This window comes from Andrena cerasifolii, chromosome 7 (genome assembly GCF_050908995.1).
Source record: "Andrena cerasifolii isolate SP2316 chromosome 7, iyAndCera1_principal, whole genome shotgun sequence".
In the NCBI taxonomy this organism is placed as follows: domain Eukaryota; kingdom Metazoa; phylum Arthropoda; class Insecta; order Hymenoptera; family Andrenidae; genus Andrena; species Andrena cerasifolii.
Window position 1 is genome coordinate 14,734,980 of NC_135124.1, and position 15,970 is coordinate 14,750,949.

A 15,970-nucleotide genomic window follows, 5' to 3' on the forward strand; every position below is an offset into this window, starting at 1 on the left:
TCTACTTCCGGTTTTGCTCCAAAATCGCGGCAACTAATCAGCGACGATACACGTTGTTCCGATCACTCCCTAGAGGATCACTAGGTATACGCAGTAGAAGGCAAAAATGAGCCGCTTAGCGAGCACACCTTATATCCTTACATCATGGCCCATCCCGTCTATCCTACACCTTGTCTGTGGTAAGGCGTAAATGCGTGACGTTTCTATACATTTCTATACGTGCCTCTGGTTATCATTAAAATAAATATCGTATTTCGTAAGAGGCGAGATCAGTATATTGATTATTTCGGCTGGTGTCACTTGCCGATGATTATATCGCAGATACGTTTCGCGGGGCGCGCGACGATTCATAAGACTATTTAGCTTTACGTTAACGTTTTATAAATCTTAGATATTTCCTATATACACCCTCCGCGCGTACGTACGATCGTGTGCACGACAAAAGACTACAAACTGAAGTAATAGCGTCTCTAAATACATGGAACCGCGCAAATTGGGATGGTCACGAACGTAATAAATATGTACTAAATCGAAGTCCTGATACTCGTTACTATTTCCCCGCGTCTCGCGATTCCCTGGCGTACCTATGCCCTGGATATTTATCGAAAAGTATCGAGATGCTACTTATCTCCAGTATTAACTTCTAGTGCGTAAGTTATGCCTCACGTTCATGTAAGATTGTATTATAGGTGGGTATAAAGTAGATTGCAGATGCTGACAGCCAAAACGGCATGAGCCAACGATTTGTTACGAAGTACCGTTTTTGGTGGTAGTAAAAGATGGAGTCTAAAGATTATTGTAGTGTCTACGAGGTGGTAGATAATGTTGCACCATCTACGTCCAAGGACATCGTAGACAATGCGGTAGAAGAAACAAACGATAATGCGAAAGATAGGGAAGCTGGTATAAACGAAATGAACATGGAAATTGATACGGCAGAAACGGTAAACGAAATTGAGACTGAAAACAATGTGATCCAGCAATTTCTTGAGCCTTTAGTCGATAACGAATGCGACATACTTAATAAGCAGAGCATAGCTGAGCTCAATAAAAATAAGAACACCCTTAACGAAGCATCGTTCGCTAGTGGTAGCTCCATTGAACTGTCAGAATCCACTACCTCGCAGGACAATACTCCGAGTTCTTCGAATGACGTAGGGGCGGACCCGTTTAACGATGAAAATAAAGTGGGAGGAAGTATTTCCAAAGGTATGGTCACGATCTGGATATATATTTGTTAGAAATTCCCGAGACATCGGTTCGTGTATTACACAATCCTAGGTTTTGTACTTATTAATTTTAGTTTCCAGGTGAAAGAAACGACGATGCTGGTATTTCAACGAATGAATCTGGTCACTGTTCGAAGGAGCGCTCGCCTAATAAATCGAAATCCGAGGATGATTGCGTAGGGAACGCATCAAAGTTTCGTAAACTGAAGTCTAAAGTTAAGGAACGTAATTATCGGAGCAAGGAGTCTTCGACAACGGAGGCTGGAGAGGGTTGCAATGCGGGAGATACCGAAGATGTTGAAATGGGACAAGGTAATTTGGTAGAAGAAAATACATAATGCGCGAGGTATTCCAATATTATATTGCCTTTGAACGTAGAATCAGAGGAGGCCACAGTATCTAGAGAAACGGAAAATTGTGACCAAGGAGTGGAAATTAATAGCGATGGCCCTGATGCAGAGGAAGCAGGTATATGCAACTAAATGCACATCGTATTGCAAGTGTCTATGTACTAGGGCTGTTAGAGTGCTCGAATATTCGGGCGGCTTGAAATTCAGAACGAGCCAGGACTCGGCTTTCGAGCCGAGCCGGGTACCCGTAAAATCTGGACGGCCCGAAAAATCCGGGTAGCTCGAATTTTTTCGGGCGACTTGAAAAACCCGGGTAGTCCGAATCGTTTCAGGCCGTCGCTTTATTCGAGTACCCGAACAGCTCTACTATGTACAATTGCCATCGATCCAATCGATAATTCTTACTGACCAAGTGTATGGCTATTCATGTTTAAAGGTGAAAATGATTCGATGGAATCAACAACAACTAGCGAAAGAGAACTAGAGGTAGAAGACTTTCTTATTCCTGCTTGTTTGAGAAAAAAGAAACCAAAGCCTAACTGGTTTGTAGTGCCAGAGATTCTCCGCCGCGAAGTGGGCAGCAATCCATTATTTCAATATAGATACTACGGTTCCTTACACGTTGTGGAACATTTTGAACTTATGTACAAACTTGAAGAGCACCAGGTACATATACATTACTCGGTTAATTTCAAATATCACTGGCAGAAATACATATTTTTATACTGTTTTTGTAGGGTTGCGTTAACACCTTAAATTTTAATCAAAAAGGAAATTTATTAGCCAGTAGTTCGGACGACATCTCTGTGGTTATATGGGATTGGGCGATAGGGAAGAAAAATCACTCTTTCGACAGTGGTCATAGAAGCAATGTGTTTCAGGTATGTAAGAATACCGTTTTACATCGGCGTATTATATCAGTTGCTAAATAAACACGTGCATTTCTAATTGGAAATTTCTAGGCCAAGTGGTTGCCATTGAATACAGAATATTTAATGGCCACGTGTGCTCACGATGGGCAAGTACGTCTATTAGATATTACACGCGGTATATCGCGGAAAATAGCAAAACACCATGCGCCAACTCATAAACTTGCGATTCATCCGGATACGCCACATGTGATTATCTCTGTTGGAGAAGATGCGAACGTGCTTTCCATAGACATTAGACAAGAGAAGCCAACAAAGTACGTCAGGTTTTTTAAGCAGCTATTATTGAATTCATATTGCCTCGCAGTGTACATAAAGAAAAACGATTCGATTGTGTAGGTTGTTAATGGTAAAAGACGGCTCCTCCTTTGTGGAATTGTACAGCGTTAATTCTAATCCTCTGAATAGCAACGAATTCTGCGTTGCCGGTCGGTCTAAAACAGTTAGAATATACGATCGACGAAAAGTGACCACGCCTTTATATAAATTAGGCCCCAAACATAAAAATATGGTAATATGTTTAACTGAGCTTTAAAACATTACGGATCATACTGTTTCCTTTGTTATTCACATTTCATTACGTTTTTTTTAACGAATTATAGGCAATTAAAAAACGTGTGCACGTAACTTCTGCTGTATATAACTATAATGGAACCGAAGTTCTTGCATCGTACAATGATGACAATATATATTTGTTTGATACAGTGTCACCTCAAGACATGGACTTTGCTCATAAATATCAGGGTCATAGAAATAATGCTACTTGTACGTACAATTCATGGATTGTACTGATTTACGTCTGTCTGTATTAACATCGGCTTTCTGAAATTTACAGTGAAAGGCGTGAATTTCTTCGGACCAAAGAGTGAATTCATTGTATCCGGATCTGATTGCGGGAATATATTTATTTGGGACAAAAATACCGAAGCTATTGTAAATTGGATGCCTGCGGATGAGCAGGGGGTGGTAAGTAATTCAGATAGATCGCTTGCGCGACGCGCGTAATCGATTTATTTGATGAAATTTAATGCTTTGCTGTACAGGTGAATTGTATAGAACCTCATCCACATGTTCCCATCCTTGCAACAAGTGGTCTCGACTTCGATGTAAAGATATGGGTGCCTTCTTGTGAGCAACAGCCAACCAGGACAAAGTTAGAAAGTGTATGTATATTAAATCTAATTTATAATCGAAACAGAAATCAAGTACTCATATTCTTTCCCTTTTCTAGTGCGTGAACTCTAATTGTAGAGACAGACTCCGAGATCTTATTACTACCGATTTCACTATAGATCGCAGGGAACTGCTTTGGGTATTAATAAGACAAATTTCTCATGGGCGATCTGTGACGGTATGTATTAATTGATAAGTATGAATTGACGTAACAAGTATTCAGGATTGTATGTATGTAAAGTTACTTACATTTTTCATATTGCAATACAGAATATGAATGTGCATAGAGGGTCTGGCGATCGGAATAGGGACGATGACGACGATGATGACGATGATTCTTCCGATTATAGCGATACCGAGTCAGAGGACGATGAATCGAGAATATTGCCCTGTCCTCCATCTTAGAGGTATTGAAATAAATCGTTTCGTGCCCCATAAATTAATATAGATGGTGCTTAATAATAATAATACTAATACAAGCGATGCATTAACTCGCGCATATGAAATTGTCGCTGCGTGTAAAGAAGCTTGATCGAAAATATTTTTTGCTCAACTATTTTATTTATTTTATTATTTTTTTCAGTTTCTGTGACATTTCTCGAGTCGTAAGCCAGCGTTAGGAGTTGTTCTTGTATACCCACCATAAACGGTGGAACTTTTACGCTATCAGCGATCGGCAATTTCATATTCACCAACCCGATACATCGTTTCGTATTATTGTAGTCATAAGGAGTTCAGTGTGCAGTGCGTATGTATAAAGACTGTTGCTAAGAATATGTACAATATTAGATGATAATAAGAAGTACGACAGCTCCATTTCTAGAAACGTTGTATTACACTCCAAAAAAAAAAAGAAAAACTTAAAGAGAACCACCGTTCATAACGAAGCAACCATCTATTATTGTAATCGATGAATAATGGTATTCAAATCTATGTTCACGTTTCTGTTCTTCTAAATTCAACTGCGATGGTTTAAGACAATATTTTCAAGATTTCTGCGAAATAAATATGGCATTGCGTTCACACAAATGTGATATTTCCTGAAAGATTTCGCAAATATTAATCGATTATAAATTCGCCAATTGTACGTCGGTCAAGTGTAGGTACACAGAAAACACGTTGGGTACTTATATCAGGGAATCGAAAAGCCATACCTTCAACGTTGTAATATATTAAAATATTTATTTAACATGCGTGTTGAGTTAATGTAAATGTTTATTCGTACATTCTCCTCTTAGGTTTTTATGATTACACGTAGATGACCGTACGTACAGAGGAAATTGATTTGGTTTAAAAAGGAAGTTAAATTTAAGTATCAGAATGTAACATGTAACTTAATAAAGGGTTGTTTATACTGACGAGTTTGTGTCGTACAACACCAATAACAATTTACTTTCTCATGCATACGATGTTGCAGCATGAAATCGGGAAGAGGACTTACGATGAAAATCTTACTGCTAAAAAAGATTTACACGCACGCTATTCTTTAAAAGATGCCAATTGAATGAGCGAGTCCTGCGTATATGTGTAACGTCGTAGCCCCCATGACGAAAGTAGTAATAGCTTTAACAACGAGAGTCGACCATGGGCCGGTTAAAAACAGTGTTGTGAGAAAATCTAAGATAAGCGGTCTGTAGACGGTAAGCACAAGCATGCCAACTACTACAGGAACTAAACCCCGTTTCAAGTCGTGTCGCGACCACAACCATACAAGCGTTGCTGTGGTAATATGTTGCACCTGGACATATTAAAAACAAAACATGTTTAAAACACAGCTGCTTTTACACGCTACAGACAAAGCTACGATACTTACTAAATTAATGTTGGATTCGAGACTCTTTTGTATGTACTTCCAATCAAATTCTGCGCCCCTTGCTCCCACCCACAGCAAAAGGAATCTAGTGAGAAGCACTTCCGCTCCTGCCCATCCGATTCCGGCAGTTAAAACCTTGGCGTGCCCTTTACCAGGTATACTGTTCAATACTAACAATATTCCTACTAAATCAGCTAAGTCTATGGAAGATTTTAAGAATTCCTGAAAAGTGAAATTTCATGTTATCTTGGCAAACAAACATTGCGGTAGGATGATTTAACTTTGTAAGCACGTACGCCGACTATGTCGAAGCCTTCGTCTCCCACATTATCAGCTGTGGGAAAGAATGTGGCAAGCGCTAGCATTTTAATTAGCTGCGTGAAGATATAAATACCCCCGGCTTGGATACATTTCCAGAATGCACCGTACTCGGATCTGAAAGTACGTATGGTGTGCTTAAAAGCTTGTGTTTATGATCGTTTAATATCTTTACGAATTATTGTGAGAGAAAGACTTTAGGGTGAGGTAAAGATTAGATGGAAATTATAGCTACAGCTAGAGTTTTAGGTTAGATACTAATGAAACATACTTACAAGCCTGAATATTTGTAGGTCAGGTAATAGGGAACATAGACCAATGCCAAACAATTCCCGAAGTGATATAGCGTCATTTTTTCGGTAGTATTATGTCAGTTTAATTAATTTGCATTATCATCCACTGTTTCCTAGCAGACAACTTGCAGTGGCACATGAAGGATGAAGACTATACATATACGCGTAAAAGTTCATGCATAGTGCCTGCTGGCCCTGCTTGCTGCCAGTGGGTCTATCGATAAAGAAAGTTTCTACTTCTCGTTGTATCAAATAATATTTTACAGAGTAAAACGTATACTACTATTTTTTAAATTACTATTTTACAATGTTAAAGGAAATAATGACTGGTAATGTTTAGTTACAGAAAGTTTTTACGTATCCTTCAATTTTAAGATCTGTGACTGAAAGTGGATTTGTACATACATGTACAAATATATGGTAATTAATAAGTATTTTTCGAACGAAATGTTATTATTATACATTACGCGATCTCTGCTAATAAACGACTTAACATTTGTGGGAAATATTATTCAGTATCATTCATTATTTCAACCATTCTGATCTTTGAGGTTATGTTTCGGTTTTGTTAATTGAGGTTATCATTTGGTGTTTCATTATTATAAATCATCATTATTATATTACATTTCCCACAGACTTTATTCAAGAAGAAACTAACTTACGCTGCAGATTAATAATTCTTTTTAAACGCGATCTATGCTGAAAAAAAAATTATGCCATTTGTATTACAGTACTTGTAAATGTTTAAATTGTTTTGTTATATCTGCAAAAAATTGTCGCTTTTGCGCTATATGCGATGTATAGCTGGGACCCCACATACTACAACTTTTTCTGCTACATTGAGTTGCCCTTTTCCCCTGATTCTTTAACCCCTTTGAAAGGGGTACCAATCACCCCTTTGATCCCAAAAAAGGGGTAGCTGTTAAAAAAGGGAGTTGCAGTTGGGAAAGAGTTGACCATCTGTTTTTACTTTCCATCATTTTTATCAGTGTTTAGTTTTGGATGAATTAATGTATGCTGCTTTAGGATTACATGGAACTGTGACAATATATTTTTAATTAAGGCAATACAGAATTTTCCACGTACAAGGAAATGAAGTTGATTTTTAGAATGCAGATGCATTTCGGTCAATTCTTTCCCTTACGCACAGTCAGAATTTATGGGGCACACCCCTTTTGGATGTGGGCTTTAGAATATTCTAACGGAGCATGCTCCGTCTTCCTAGCATCTCAGTCTGTTTTATAAAACCTATCCTCCCTCCCTAGTGTCGTTGATGGAAGATACGCTCCCTTCCCTTCGCTCCAGGCAGACTCGGTAGGGCACACCCCTTTCAGCTTCGGATTTAGAATATGCCAATGGAGCATGCTCCGTTTCAAAGCCACCATACAGTGTGTTTTATAAAAGCTGCTACCCCTTCTAACATTTGTGACGGAGGACACGGACCTAGGGAGTGGCTGATACTTCCCTACGATTGGTCAGGAATGTATTGGGTATACCCCGACGTAGATATCCTCCGCAGAAAGCCAGGAAGGGAAGATCAGTTCGACAGAGGCTGTCGTTGAATCTACTTCAGGCTGTGTTGCTTCAACAATGGTATGAAGTGTCGAAGAGAAATGTTATGTGATGTGAAATGTTTGTGAAGAGATTTATTAATATATCCAAATATATGGATATTATTTCTATTAAACGTTATATAAATAATTTTCAAAACCAAAGTGAAATTTGTTTTATTTGTATCAATATAAAACTTCACAATGTTCAATTACATTTTTTTTCACTTTTATACTACAAAGTGTTATTACTTATTCTTTGCTCCTCCTCTTAACTATTTTAATCTGTGTGGATTGTGTGCCAGAAACAGTGAGAAACATATCTTCGGAAAAGTAGGAAAGTTGACTATTACAAATAAGTATCACTGATGTGCAAGGATACAAACGGACATAGTAAAAAAGGTAAGTTTGCAAAATTTTAAACATAAAACTATTTTTACAATTCCAACTAGATCCCTGTTTTAACGACGGAGATTTAAAGCCAATCGAATCGCAAGTATTGTGGGTAGAGTTCAAGGAACATGAACGAGAGGGCGCCACCGCCGTTTTCCTTTCGTTTTACCCGCGAAATTCACATTTCTAGTTAATCACGCGGGCATTTTTAAGTTTAACACTTAAATCTCATTTAATATTATCAGAGTTGACCAAAATTGATCCCCAAGATATAGCTTCCCCTTTTTCTAAGTTGAGATGATTCGAACTCATTCCCGTCGCTTACTCTGCCAACTTCGTAACCAAGTTCCAGTTTTTCGTAAAGTTCCTCCTCAAAGAATGTGAACCAGCAATAAAAAAATATGAAATTCAGTTTAAGTCACCTAAACACGGTTTCTCCCTCGGAAATTGTCCGCTTAAATTGCTTGTGCGCAAGGCATGCGTTGCTTCTGTAATACACCCGGTTAAAGGGATCCGTAAGGGTTCAAAGAGATCGCCCGTTCTTCGGTTCGCTTTGGACTCGAAATCGTGGGGTCGAGAATCCGGATATCCACGATACCCTCCAGCTCCCCTCGGGGTCCTTGTAAATCCACGGTCCCACGATTCGCCCGCCCTTCTCGTCTCGAGTTGCCCGCTCAGCAAAGCCGTGTTTGCATTTCCCTCTCCGGGGAGCTGGATACGGGGGTTTGCTGTGCAATTTCGAAAAGCCGATTTCAATTCCGTTCCTTTTTACACGGGAGAAAGAAATCTCGAGTGGTCGGGCCTCCGCGACGAAGAGGGGTGGAGAACGGCCGCCCCGGGATTACGGGAATCGCGTGGACGGGGCTAGAAACACGTGCGAAAATCCCAAATCCTGACGTCTCTGCCCTTTGTATCGATCCTCCTTCTTTACCCTTCTTATCGCTTCCTTTCCCCCCCTTCACGTTTCTTTGCCTATGATCGCGATATTACCAGTGGTGCCCTGTGCCTTCGACTTGCAAAGTTTGAAAAATCTCCGCCAGCGCCATTTAAAAAATTACTCCTCCGTACATCTGCTCCGCCATTGGTTGCAGCCAAAGAAGCGTTTTCGGTAGAATGGTCTTCGCCGAGGGTGACGTCACGGTGGTGTATAACGATGAGCTTCGTTTCCGGTTCCGGCCTTCATGATTTTCGCCCCGTCGATTCCATTCTTCCGCGCGCTGCCGTCGCGTCCCTTTTCCACCCTATTCTGCTCGTCGCTAGATTCTCCGCGCCTTTGTGCCGATTCTCGAAACTGATGCCTCGGGAATCGTATTTGCGAGACTTCTTCGCCACTCCTCGCTTCGAAGATCCCCTCGTTACACCTTTCGTTATACAACAATCGTACTCGTCCTTCGCTTTCGAGTTGCGAGTGCTCAACATTCATGGTTTTCAATAACTTTTTACCAAACTTCATCCAGCGATCTCATCTACACCTCTTAGGGGTAGTTACTGCGCATTTCTTTTTCATTTAATTACAAAGAAACAAATCGAAGCTGAGACTTGTTGTTTTACACAGAGTTTGTTAACATCATAAGTTTTAAAAAAACATGACTGTTTATTAAAAAAAAAATAGATTATATATATAACGCAGCAGATGGATTATTAAAGAGGTTTTTAAAAAAGTTTCTTTTGCTAGTACTCTTAAGTTATGCAAATTTGATACTCGCACCTTCCCACGAGGAAACGAGTGAGCAATTCGTGGGTATGCTCTGTGTCAGCGCAGAGGATACTCCTTCCGGAGCACTTCTGCTCGCGGACCAGGTCTCGGAAGGTTCTCCGGCGGTTTTCATTCCCCGTGCACAGCGCATAAACACATTTTTATATGACACAGGAGTTGATGTATCTTCCCCTTTTCGGGGAGAGCTACCGGAAGGAATAACGCCCTTTGTCCTGGACGCTGGCGTCCTAGTTGATATTCCGCCCTTGTCGCCGTCCTTCTGGGACACCCTCGCCGCCCTCTTTTCCTTCACTTTTCTCTTTTCCCAACGTGCTCGCGCACACGTCGAGGAAAAGGCGCGAGAAGCTGCCGTCTCGCGAATAGCCTCCGGGCACCGTGCCCGCTTATTCGATTAGCCACCGTTTTGCATCCGACGTGGCCGCTATAAAGCCCGAACAATCAGAGGAAGAGCTTTTATACCGGACCGCGAGCCGACCGTTCCATTTCGGGGCATTAAATTTTCCACGATCCCTCGTTAAATATTATTAAAGAATGCTTTTAGCATTCGAGATATCGCGCCTGGACGGCGGGAGCTTCGGGTTATCGATACGACCGCGTGATTCGAGTCTAAGGACTGTCCTTAAATGTGTCGTAAACGAAGAAAGGAGGGGTGAGAGAGAGAGAGAGGAGGGGAAGACACGAGGAGAGGCGGTGGGCCGAGCTTCACCTCTCTCTACTTTGTAAGGGTGCCTCGTGCTTCGCCAGCCCGGCCTCCCCGGGGCCAATAAAAACTTTACAGCCCCGTAATGAATGCAAGAAATAATTATCTCATGAATACATTAGTTTTAGTATCCCACGGACACGGACACGGACCGTAAAACCGGCATTGGGTATCTTTCAGCCACGATTTCCAGTGCGTGCTCACTTGCCTACGATCCTTTGATCGTTCGTTTAATCCTTTCTCCCCTCCTCCTCTCTTTCGCCCGCGTCGACATTAACACCACCTCGAAAGAAAATGCGGGTGTTCCCTCGGAGGCTTTCGTTCGTTTAACGTTTTCTTAGAATGAATTTTGACCACGGGGGTGGTGATTTTGTGTCCTCGAGCGAGCGAAGGGGATGCAACGAATTCTCCAAGAATTAGGCCTCCTCCTTCCGTATTACAGAAAACTGATGGAAGCAACGAACTTATGATGTAGACAGATGAGGTGCAGCGAGGGGTGTATTTGCGGAAGAGGTGGGATGTACGCTCGGCCATATCAGTGGAAAGCCTCTGTGTGAATACCCTGATGGCCAGAAGGGGGGACGGGGGGACTAACGTTAGTCGGCAGGAAAGGGGTGCATCGGTGGATGGTGGTACAGGGTGATTGATCGTCGCCTCGCGACACCCCCGTGTTCTCGTAGAGTGGATAAAGGGGTGGAAAAAGGAGTGGAAACCCTTTCACGCTTTCACGGATCAGTCACAGGATCACGTTCTCGGCACCCCTCGCCCCCTTCCTTCCCCAGTCTGCGCCCACCCAATGGTACACGGGACATGCATCACCCTGCCCCATCCACCCCACGTTCGCCCAGGCTCGAGCGTTTGCTTGTCGACATCGCGAGATCGAATCTGCAAAGTTAGCGCGGCTGAACAAGAGATATGATGACTTTTCTTTCTCGGGGGATAATGGGAACGGGTACGGGGGTGTGGGGAGGCCATCAACTAGTTCTTGACGTCCTCTTGCCGGGGGAATTTCGGGGTTAGATTTAATAACAGTGGAGGTCGCATTCCTCTCTCTCGTCGAGTCTCGCGTTTTACGTTAACAGCGATTGTAATTATCTACAGTCACCGAAACAATCATAGGTTCACTATCCGCGTCGGCTGGTTTGCTGTGTTTATTTCTAGAATTCTGCCCTACACACTATGTAAGCAGTCACTCGAATATCACAAGCGTTAGTGTAAAGACGTACTTCTTTAGGAAACGTACAGAAAATTATCGTGTATAGGATACGAAACAATCTTAAGTTCACGGTGAAATGTTTAAAAAATACTTTTGTCAGTGGAATTTTTTGAACATTTTCGTATGGCGAGTACAAAGATTTATAATCTTCAAACATTTCGAAAAGTATTTTATGTTCATTTAATACTTTTAGAGCATAATGGGGCGTAGAAAACCGTTAAATGATCGTGGAAAGGGCCAAATCATTGCATTCCACAATATGGGTCTCTCAAACAGAGAAATTTCAAGGGGGATTGAAAGATCGCGAACTTTGGAAGGAAGGGAGAATTTTGAATTCCGCTTGCGGAGGCAATAATTAGTTACGTGGAAAATTCAGCCTCGCCTATCATCAGTCAAGATTAATCGTGTTTTCCAAAGCGATGCGAGGGAAATGTCTCTTTCATTTAAGCCGGGCATGCCTCGCCGGAAGGCGACCAGATGACGGCGTCTCATACATCAGACACCTAATTCTTCCTTCCTGCCCGAACCTTAACTCTTACATCTTACCCATTTAGAAGTTCCACTCGGCTTCCTCTTCCAACCCGAACGCGGCTGGTAGGCTCCTCACTCGTCAACCGACGTGCCATAATGCGTCTTCTCACTGATATCCTCGGCTATCCGTGAACTTGCGCCGATGTGTACCCGCGCGGCACCACGAAGAAGCGGAGAAGCCATTCTGAAACGACAAAACTTACAGTCTCGGTTGATACATCTAAACGGAGAAGCAGGTGGCCACGGGGTGTTCACTTTCCTTCTTCCCTTTAAACGAAACTCAGTTCGCGCATAGTTAATTTTGCCTAAGATCTTTAATCTCCCTTCGCGAAGGGTAATCGATTGCCTAAGTGTTCCGAAGTATTCGCGACGATAAAGAACAGCTTTTAGCCGAATGACGAGGTCGTGTCTACCCCGTGAGCAGACACGGGGCTGCGCAAGGCGAAATTGGATATTGCCGTTAAATATTTGAAAGAGCCCCGATCCGTAGAATTTCGTTGATATCCCGCGGGACTAGCGGCCGCGTCTCGCAACTTTCCCGGATCTCCTTTCCCTTCGATTTTGAGTGACCAATTAGCAAGAGAGCTTTTTTCGACGGAACTTGACGGAGCACCTGCGAGAGACACTCGCTGACACTCCACCCTCCGAGGTGGATAAAACCCTTCCACCGTACCTTCCGCTTTCCAAGTACTCTCCCATGGTTTTCACGGTGCGAGATTATTCTCAGTTTTCGTAGACGGCACGGTAAGGGAGATTTAGCAACGGTAACATTTCACAGAGGAGAGCAGGGTGATCGGAGAATCTCGACTTCCCTTCCGTTCCTGTTCCCGGCTCCGTAATTCACGGAGAGTTGCACGTACCGTCTTCCTCGGCAGAACTTGGAAATTCTTAATTCATCAAAATTCTCGGCGGAGGTCGAGGGGATGGAAAGGCGGAGGAATACGGAGGCCTCGACCGAAGGGAATTTTAAAATTGAAGGTCTTGCGGGGATGGAAGGACATACGTACGGTTCCCTCGGTTCGATCTCGGCTTCGGATCGGGAGAATGTGTTTTTTCCGCGCCCTCAAACACGTCACATGAATAAAAAATATCCTTCAAAGTTGCCAACCCAAGCGTCTGGACGAGCCGAGGCGAAACCCCTTGGCCCGATCAATCCAGGGGAATACGTGGAACCCTGAATATACTGGGGAAAGTGGAAGCCGGACGAAAAAGGGGATCGTGCGTTATCGCCTGCCCCGCTGCCACCCTAATTTCTTTATCACGAGTCGTTTGACTGTTAAATTCACGGCGCACGAAAGCATTTGCCCCTCCGCTCTCCTTGATTCGCTTTCACGGATTATCATCCCCTTAGTCCCATTCGGATTCAGGTAAAAACGACGGCTCGTGCAGCGCAGATTTTCGCGAAATGGATCGCCTTCTGAGCCCGAACTGTCCAACCCAACAAAGTCCAGGAAAGTTTCTGGAACACGTCGAGCCAGGATGCAGGCGTGGATGGTCTCCTCTCGCGGAAGCCAGCCCTAATATATTGGATCGAGTTTAGAGGGGGATGGAGTCACGTTACTCTGTCCAAAGGGTGGTCCTCCACGGGGGTGGGTGGTGGGCAGGAAGGTTACGGCTCATAAACCATCCTCCGAGTCACTGAAATCGTCTCGAATGCGTGTTCGCGCGCGCGTGTTCCGGTTGCGCGTCGTAGCACGTGCGATCCACGCGGATCCACCCCCTTTCACGAGCTTGTTTACCGGCTCTCCTGTACTTTTAGAGTGATAGAATCCCGATTTCGCGAACCGACAGGCCCGACGGCGTTATCCTTCGATCGGACGGTGTCGCGAGAACTTTCATTTAGAGATTAAAGCGAGGGATCTCTTCTCGCGTCGGATCTCCTACTTCCAGGACTTTGTTTGCGACGGACGAAGCTCTTTAGGTAATTCCTGCGCGCCGTCTCCAAGGCGTGATCCTCGCTGAGGGAAGCCAGGAGGCTCGAGGAAGATTGCGCGAGCTATAATTCGATGAAGAATACGCGAGGCGTGCTCCAAGTTGAGAACCATCGCGTGTATGTAATATGAAGATAAGACATCCCCCATGTTCCCATGTGTCACAGCCCTCTATCGAGGATTATGTTGCCATCCACGATGGCGCATCCCTCCCCCCCCGAACGAAAACATCGCGACGAACTACCCCAACCAGTCGGAATCCCTTAACCTTTTGCACTTTCATGCCCGCTGCTGGTGAATCTCCAGTTTTTTATAACCTCGCGGACATATCCACCTTTAAACACGAACGTCACTATTGACGGTTACTTTCCAAGTAGTCTAAATTGAAATTTATCGTCCATCCCCCGTTAGATACTCAGGACACAATTTCCTTAACTGTAGCCTTCCAAAGTCTTTCCCTTAAGGGGACCTTGCGGTCTAGAGCCCCAAAAATAGGCGATCTTTAGGAATTAATTAAAGGAAAACTACTAAATATAATTTAATGGGACTTTTTGCATTGTATTAAGGATGTCTTAAGTTAGAGAAATATGTTTTTTGTTTTATAATTAATCGTGAATTTTACAAATTTCAACAAATCCTTTAAAACACTTATTCCTAAAATGTTGAGCATTCGAAAAATGAAATAAAAAAAATCGACTTTTAGACCGGAACCTCCCCTTAAACCACCTCTAATTTTACGAATGGAAAATCAAAGGATGCTTAGTTTGGGGGTGGCTAGAGAAAGAAGAAAGTCTACTGGATTGGAAACGATGTCTACGAGGAACTCGAAAGTCCACCGTTCGAAATGGTTGAAGAGGAGGGTGTGACCACGAGGAAAACGGCACCCTTATGATTTTTTAACGCCGCACGCTTTCACGGCCGTATGTCGCACGCCCGTGTCCCGGTTTCGTGTTATTTTTCAGGGGTGACTCGAGCACTTTCTTTTTCTTTTTTACGAATCCACCAGGAATATTCCTCTCCCTTACGCGCGCATCAACGTTTCATTCCTCACCCGACAGTGCTGGCCTTCCTCCGCTAGAATTCTAATCGAGTTTCATTCGACCCACATTTACGATTTCGATAGAAACGACGAAATAAAATTCACCCCAGCGGAGTGGACGCACAGAACTGGCTTATGCCCGGGCTTGCGATACCCAGAGTTCGTAGTCACGCGGAGGAATGGTTTCCCCGCTTCACCCGGGGAGAGTGGGAACATTTTTCCCAGTTTTTTTCCTTCCCCTAAGAAACGTTCTTATTTCTCTGTTTCCGAGGGAATAGTCAGCATTCCGAGCGGCGTGTCAGCCTAATGTATGTCCTGCAACGGCGAGGGTGCGTTTGATTCATTTGAGGAGGGGGTGGCTCGTCAGGCCGCATTCGCCACGCGTTTCACGACCCGTTTTCCTCCCGTTGCTCGCGAGTGAAAATCCACCCCCGAAGGACTTTACACGGGCGTCATAAGCCGGCTCACTTAATTTAAAGATCATCGACCGACGAAAAGTCGAGGGTGGTCCCGACCCCAGTCCCGGCTTTCCCCTCACCTTGGGTTCATGGTCTTCCGCGGGAGCGAGCTTTACAGTCCGTGCATTCCGCTTTACAGTTCATTTCACTGTTCCCGCCGCTTTTCCACCCCTTGCTCCCGCGTCTCGCGGAAACCCCTTCTTAATATTTACAGTGGATTGCGGTAGAGCCCCCATCGCACCGAGTCTTCGGCAGCCGAAAGCATTCCTCTGTAATTATTATGAAAGAACGGTTCCTTATCCTCTGCCTCCAATTTCCTGGCAGTCCGCG

General features: G+C 43.6%; 3 protein-coding genes and 1 long non-coding RNA gene across 12 annotated transcripts in view; 2 read left to right on the forward strand and 2 right to left on the reverse strand.

Moving 5' to 3' along the window:
* The first annotated feature begins 93 nt into the window (after positions 1 to 93).
* Positions 94 to 5,039, forward strand: LOC143371395 (DDB1- and CUL4-associated factor 8). Of its 8 annotated transcripts, none has more exons than XM_076816526.1 (14): positions 94 to 179; positions 690 to 1,209; positions 1,311 to 1,541; positions 1,608 to 1,697; positions 2,016 to 2,245; positions 2,317 to 2,460; positions 2,542 to 2,765; positions 2,848 to 3,019; positions 3,111 to 3,273; positions 3,344 to 3,474; positions 3,552 to 3,671; positions 3,740 to 3,859; positions 3,952 to 4,088; positions 4,265 to 5,039. In XM_076816526.1, the coding sequence occupies exons 2-13, from the start codon at positions 780 to 782 to the stop codon at positions 4,084 to 4,086; spliced, it is 2,190 nt and encodes a 729-aa protein (XP_076672641.1). In that variant the 5' UTR covers positions 94 to 179; positions 690 to 779; the 3' UTR covers positions 4,087 to 4,088; positions 4,265 to 5,039. The 8 variants fall into 8 exon arrangements, with proteins under 8 accessions (XP_076672641.1, XP_076672645.1, XP_076672640.1 ...); XM_076816530.1 differs by lacking the exon at positions 94 to 179 and having other exon boundaries at positions 186 to 944; positions 1,032 to 1,209; XM_076816525.1 differs by lacking the exon at positions 94 to 179 and adding an exon at positions 186 to 609 and having other exon boundaries at positions 678 to 1,209.
* Positions 4,833 to 6,274, reverse strand: LOC143371399 (BOS complex subunit TMEM147). The gene is made up of 4 exons (XM_076816537.1): positions 6,088 to 6,274; positions 5,791 to 5,929; positions 5,495 to 5,716; positions 4,833 to 5,419 (listed from the first exon to the last, which is right to left on the reverse strand). The coding sequence occupies exons 1-4, from the start codon at positions 6,162 to 6,164 to the stop codon at positions 5,168 to 5,170; spliced, it is 690 nt and encodes a 229-aa protein (XP_076672652.1). The 5' UTR covers positions 6,165 to 6,274; the 3' UTR covers positions 4,833 to 5,167.
* Positions 6,275 to 6,903: 629 nt separating this feature from the next.
* LOC143371401 (uncharacterized) overlaps positions 6,904 to 15,970 on the forward strand; it is a 51,649-nt gene continuing 42,582 nt past the window's right edge. For both annotated transcript variants that reach the window (XR_013086013.1, XR_013086014.1), the window contains exons 1-2: positions 6,904 to 7,698; positions 7,967 to 8,057. This is a non-coding gene — a long non-coding RNA (uncharacterized LOC143371401). The remainder of the gene's footprint in view (positions 7,699 to 7,966; positions 8,058 to 15,970) is intronic.
* Positions 12,041 to 15,970, reverse strand: part of LOC143371400 (uncharacterized) — a 149,173-nt gene continuing 145,243 nt past the window's right edge. Inside the window, exon 4 of the mRNA XM_076816538.1 lies at positions 12,041 to 12,396. Coding sequence (XP_076672653.1) covers positions 12,285 to 12,396 — 112 coding nt within the window. The 3' untranslated portion in view covers positions 12,041 to 12,284. The remainder of the gene's footprint in view (positions 12,397 to 15,970) is intronic.

What these genes read in the sequence shown, in the direction of transcription:
- LOC143371395 (XM_076816526.1), top strand. Translation starts at nt 780, where the DNA reads ATGGAGTCTAAAGATTATTGTAGTGTCTACGAGGTGGTAGATAATGTT. An exon ending in AGATGTTGAAATGGGACAAG is followed by an intron (nt 1,542 to 1,607) that starts GTAATTTGGTAG and finishes CTTTGAACGTAG; the next exon opens with AATCAGAGGAGGCCACAGTA. An exon ending in TCATAGAAATAATGCTACTT is followed by an intron (nt 3,274 to 3,343) that starts GTACGTACAATT and finishes TGAAATTTACAG; the next exon opens with TGAAAGGCGTGAATTTCTTC.
- LOC143371399 (XM_076816537.1), bottom strand. Translation starts at nt 6,164, where the DNA reads ATGACGCTATATCACTTCGGGAATTGTTTGGCATTGGTCTATGTTCCC. An exon ending in ACCTACAAATATTCAGGCTT is followed by an intron (nt 5,930 to 6,087) that starts GTAAGTATGTTT and finishes ACGTACTTTCAG; the next exon opens with ATCCGAGTACGGTGCATTCT. An exon ending in TCGAATCCAACATTAATTTA is followed by an intron (nt 5,420 to 5,494) that starts GTAAGTATCGTA and finishes TAATATGTCCAG; the next exon opens with GTGCAACATATTACCACAGC.